At 30.5% G+C, this 6,150-nt stretch overlaps 1 protein-coding gene across 1 annotated transcript in view; it reads left to right on the forward strand.

The window, feature by feature from the left end:
• The window catches only part of Otogl (otogelin-like), a 148,014-nt gene extending 143,449 nt beyond the window's left edge, over positions 1-4,565 (forward strand). The window contains exons 57-59 of the mRNA XM_013018769.1: positions 1,112-1,157; positions 3,040-3,119; positions 3,779-4,565. Coding sequence (XP_012874223.1) covers positions 1,112-1,157; positions 3,040-3,119; positions 3,779-3,979 — 327 coding nt within the window. The 3' untranslated portion in view covers positions 3,980-4,565. The remainder of the gene's footprint in view (positions 1-1,111; positions 1,158-3,039; positions 3,120-3,778) is intronic.
• The last annotated feature ends 1,585 nt before the right edge of the window (positions 4,566-6,150 follow it).

Raw genomic sequence — 6,150 nt, forward strand, 5'->3', positions numbered from 1 at the left:
TATAGAGAGATGCATTGTTGTCCCTGCCATTCCGTTTTCCTAAGTTTTTCTTCTTTCCTTTCCTCCTGTGCTTGCTCAGTTAGACTTTGAGTAATGCCTGTCTGGGGCTGTTATTTACTTTTGAATTTACGTTAGCTTCCATAAGTGTGGCTACTGGGGATCTTAGTATATCATTGCTAACCATTTAGTTCTTCTTTACCAATTCTCTATATATCTCAAAATGAATTTATTGGAAAAGTGATAATTCTTTTAAGTATTTACGGTAGCTTTAATTACATTGACAATGATAATCCTTAATGAAAAGTGAGAGAAATAGTATACTCTCACTAATTTCTCCCCCCTAAGATATATCTTTTTAAGTGATGATAGCTAGCCACTTATAATGTGTTAAAAATCACAGAATTAAAGGTCTGGAAAGAAAATTAGAAATCATACTGTTTCAGAGACTGATCTTTATAGAATAATTGTATTTGAGTTGGAATTGGCAATTACTGTAAACATTCCAAAAGGTGATTAAGAGAGGCATCGGTGGTGGCTTACATCTGTTAACCCTAGCTATTCAGGAGATTGAGATCTGAGGATCAAGGTTCAAAATCAATTTAGGCAGAAATGTCTGTGGGACTCTACCTCCAATAAACCAATAAAAATTCCAGAGTGGAAGTATGGCACAGCATGGGTATTCACAAAAAAACTAATCAATAATTTTTTAAATTTACTTTTTAAGCCCGAGTTTTTTGAACAATAAAATACTAATGAATATGATGTGCTCTTTAAATATTTAATTATATTCAGAAATTTCATGAACTCTAATAGAATATGTTAGATTATTTTGAGGGTGTAACTATTATTTTGTTTCAGTAAGAAATATTTTGTAGAATTTAAAGATGTTTCTTAAAATAACATTGGCCTGTGAACTTTTATATGTTTTTAATTTTAAAAGGACATAATTTAAAATAACAACTTCCTAAGAAAATTTCATAGAAATAGTGATACACCATATTTCATGCACTATATTTCATACAAATATAGGGAAAGTTAGTTTTGATTTCCAGTCTAGGAGGACATCAATGAACACTGTATTGTTTTACTTTATTCTTTTTCTCTTTCCTAGAATGAAGGGGTTGTAAAGCTTTATAATGAAGGCTGTTGCAAGATCTGTAAGTGAGGCTTATTATGTGCAATGATAGATTACTTTTAATTGCTCATGCTGATTATGTTTTTTTAAAGATTCAGTTCCAGTGATATAAAGAGAAACACATTGATGAAGTATAAACTTAAATGCTTACATGTTGTGTGATTAAAAACCTTATAATTCAGTCTCTTTTGTAGTGTACACAAAATATTTTCAAATGAAATGAATTGTGATTTCATTATTGGGAATTTGTTGTTGTGGCATTTGCTAGAAAACATTGCTGAAGATTTTAATAGGTTTTTACATTTTCAAGAGCTCTGTGATCTAATTTGCTTGGACCAGGTGTAACTATGAAAGCTAAGTAGTTTATTACAAGAATGGTATTGATATTCCAATAAGGATGTAGAGAGCACAGAACTCCTTAGATTTTTTTGAACAAGTCTATGAATCTGTACTTTGGGGAAATGCTAGCATAATTGACTGTATTTTAAGCTTATATGTTAAAGTTCCTGTGATAGTTTTTATAATTAAATTTATATACATGTAACATATTTTATATGTGTTTGAATTTCAAGCCTAATTTTATAGTAATTTAAAAATTAAGTTCTGAAATAGAGTAGAGGCCTATTCATGCAATGGCTTTTTTTTCTTTTTTTAAAAGTATGAATTTTTGTCAATAGCATACAGGAATTTTTTGGATAATTGGCATAGTAAAAATGATTTAGAGAAAATAATTTAGAGAGGCTTTTGGGGGAAAGGACACAACATAGTTGAGGTTAGGAATAACATAGTACTAGATGCTTAGATACAAATTGCCATGCTTTTCTAATTAGATTTCTGAACTTTATGGAAGGTGAATCACATAAATATGTCAGAGTGGTAATCTAGAGCTATACAAAACTATTGAATAGATATTTAGAAGTATTAAAAATAATTATGGAATGTAATTATATACCCTTGAGCATGTTACTAAGTCAAGAACTTAAGTCGTTTATACAATATTTGTGAGGAATGAGTAATCTTGTCAAGGAATTTAATTTCATGCAATCTCAGGTATACAATGCTGCTTCAACCAGTATAGCTGAACCTCTAATTTATTTACATATTGAGGTTTCACATATAAGCATTAATTAAAATAGAATTTATTGATGAAACTCATTTGAAAACTGGCGATGTAATTCTACAATTCTGCATTCTCAATAGAATGACTTAATGACTTTCCTAAAGGGAAAAAAGGCCAGTTAGTAATAGAGTAAGGTAAGAATTTTGGTCTTGTGCATCCCGATTCTGGAGTTGCATCTACTGTCATCTACTATTAAAAATATATTTTGGAGTACACTATCAAGTAGTAATCTCTCATACACATTGGGATTGGGATTAGAATTGTAATCATTAAAAATCATTAGACCAAGAATGACCCATCCATACTTTTAATATGATTTTTAAAGTGTTATATTTTTGTATTATTTTATATTAATTTGTACTATGATAATATATTTTGTCTCTAAATATTTATTTAAAATCTATGTATGTATACACTCAATTACATATTATTATGTATTTAGCTGTTTATTCAACAAATTATTTTATAGCCACATATATACCACATATAGGTTGATATTATCATTACCACATATGTGGAATATGTTTTTATTTGTACTGATAATTATTCTAAGATGAAAATGGAAATATGTAAGTATGAATTTAGAAAGTATAAGGTAATTTATTTAGAAGACAAAATAAATATTACACAAAATAGATAACAGTGAAGTTTAATAACATTTTGTGACTGGAATATATTACATATAAATATATCAATTTTCACATTTAAATATAGTCACAGTTTAAATTGAGAAAGGAATTTTCATGAGCTTTTGGATGGATAAATAGCTTTTGTATTTTATCAGGCAAGAGAGAAGAAAGAATATGCCAGAAAGTGATTATTAAGTCAATCATAAGGAGACAAGACTGTGTGAGTCAAAGCTCTGTAAGTGGAAAAATATCATTTGTTATATAAAGAGCACATATCTTTCCAGAAGTACATACGTCATGAGCAAAAAGCACTGACTAACTCATATGCCAACAAAATGCCAACATATAATACTTAACTTTGAGAGTGTTCCTACATCCTATTATTAAAGTATTCTGTCTGTGAAGAGTTATGAGTTATTCTTAGCATAAATAACTAACTGTTCTCAATGATAATTGCAATACAGGAAAATAGAAATGTAATCTAAAAATTTTTGACTATCTTTTTCCTTTTAACTATATTAATTTTATTCAAGTAATATAATCCTAGCTATGCCCTTGTCTCCTTTAATACAATCTGTTTAATTGTATTCTCTGTACCCCATGATATAACATGGGGTCAACAGAGTAATTAGAGTGGAGAGTTTATTCCATATACTGTCTTAGTTATTCTTGTACATTTCATGCTTTGAATTATATTAACATCACCAATAATATGACTTTGATGTTTATTTGAGTTATGTTGTAATGTAGTATTTTCTAAATCTTCTAACATATAGAAGAGTGAGGATTGAAGACAAAAACCTCACTTTCATTGACTCCTTAGTGGAATCAAATTATAACCATTTAGTGCTTCCATTATTTGAAGATTTTTTTCTACATTATCTCTCCTTACAGATTAATGTTGCCTCTTGTGATGGGAAATGCCCATCAGCTACTATATATAATGTCAATGTTGAAAGCCACTTACGATTCTGCAAGTGTTGTCGTGAAAATGGAATACGAAACTTGACTGTGCCTTTGCATTGCTCAGGAAATGGCACTGAAATTATGTACACACTCCAAGAGCCTATTGACTGCACATGCCAGTGGAACTAAACTCTTGGATTCCAAGAACACCAAGAGAAACATTCTCCTCAACAAATTACAACACTATAATATCAAGTTGAGTCAATTTTTATCACTATTATTTAAGCATTTGGAAGACTTCAACTGCTTAATAAGTGCATTTTTAAGACTGTTGGGATATGAAAAATTAGTACACAACTTCAATGGAATCAAATAATTTTGAGTTTGTTTGGTTGAAAAGCTGTTATATCTATAATTGCAACATGGCACAAACCTGGAATATCCCTAGCAGGTAGAAGGCTTTGGTGTAGACATCCTTCTCAACTTTACTCACCAGTATTTTTAGTTTTAGTTTCCAAGGTCTTCCCTAGCTGTACTTTTAATCTTTACTGCTTAATCTGATGAATGTCATCAGTTAAAATGATAGCCACAAAGAGTTTTATGTTGAGAGGCAGAAATTACAACTCTAGGATTTTACATTATTTAAAAATCAAATGAATATTAGAGATGTTATTACAAATTGTTCTTATTTTGCGGGTGTAATGCAACTTATAAAAATTCTGTGTGACAATATGATGAATTTATGTTGACAGCCTGATTAAACTCTAGGTTTTTCTTTCCTACCCCCTGTTCTTTTATCTTGAGTATTAGCATAAGATGACTATCACATAATCTTTAAGTTTGCATTGGATTGAACTTAAAAAATCAAGTTCAATATTCTTTTGAAAATCACACACACATATACTATTGTTTCAACAGTAAGGAGCAGGGAAATGTGATATCAGTTGCTAAACAGAGGAGGATCTTGGGCTTTTTATGTCATTAAACTGCTATTAAATGTGTTAATATTATTTAACATTTAGTTATTTGCTGTCTCATTGACATATGATTTTTAAGATGTATTTGTGTACTATCAAAGCTGAATGTCATTGTGCTGATAATGCTGCTGCATTGTCAATAGTGAAATAAAATTATCTGAATATATCAATAATTTTACAATAGGATGCTACACATTTAAAGTACATTATTGACATTTGAAAACAATGTGTCCTTATATCTTTTCAAATTCCAATTATTTTCTTTTTAGAATATATAAGTACCTGTATTTCTTCCTCAGTAAATACAAAATGCCTTGTACCAAAGGAAGTCCATTGTGAATAAGGAAAGGATAAAATTGCATTGAAAAAGCAACTGTTTGGGGCCTAATGAGCTTGGCTCAGTTTTGAGTTAGGTAACTTTCTTTCAGATATTAATGTTTCCTTTTAAAATCATGTATCCTAGAAGCATAGAAAATATAGCAAATATTTGTATCTTTGAGATAAAATAGAAATGGATGAAAGAATAAACATTGCACCTGTAAGTTCCAGTGTCTACTGTATATGAAAAGTGATGCATTTTGTGTTTAATCTGTTTCCTTTAGATATAAACATTTCAATATCTTTGATTATTATTAACATATACACTGAATATTTTGTTTAAAATATTGACATTTTGCTAAAGGGAAAAAGATATGTACCTTAGAAGTATGTAATGTTGTATATTGTCTATCATTTATTTTTATTTCCACTCTGTGAACAATTTGTTATGAAATTAAAAGTATAACATAATCTTAAACCTATTTATGAGAAAAATGGAAACATTTTTCCTAGAACCAAGAAATACCCACCAAAATAACAAATTCCTTCTGTGTTTGGGGTCTCCAGATGGAAATGGAGATCCCAAAACTTATTGGAATCTAGTATAAGAGAAGGATAACTCTCACATCAGCAGAAATGTGTAAATAGACTACAAATGTATGGTGTGGGACAACCAGATAGTCATTTGGACAGATACTTGGATTTATCCACTCATTTATAAGTAGGAAAAACTGCATATCAATATGAAATGAACAAGATAGGATGTCCAAAAGAAAACAGGGAAGAAACATTATTATCTTAAGGTAATTCCAACTCAATAGGTAGAAGTCCAACTGAAAATATTGATACATTTATCAAAGCTACTGCAAAAAAGCAAATTTGTGGGCTGGGAAGGTGGCTCAGTGGTAGAGCACTTGCCTTGCATGCTCAAGGCCCTGGGTTCGATTCCTCAGCACCACTTAAACAAAAAGAAAAAAGCCGGAAGTGGCGCTGTGGCTCAAGTGGTAGAGCGCTAGCCTCGAGCTGAAGAGCTGAGGGACAGCGCCCAGGCCCAGAGTTCAGGCC

This window comes from Dipodomys ordii, unplaced genomic scaffold, assembly GCF_000151885.1.
Source record: "Dipodomys ordii isolate 6190 unplaced genomic scaffold, Dord_2.0 Scaffold3, whole genome shotgun sequence".
Classification (NCBI taxonomy): Eukaryota; Metazoa; Chordata; class Mammalia; order Rodentia; family Heteromyidae; genus Dipodomys; species Dipodomys ordii.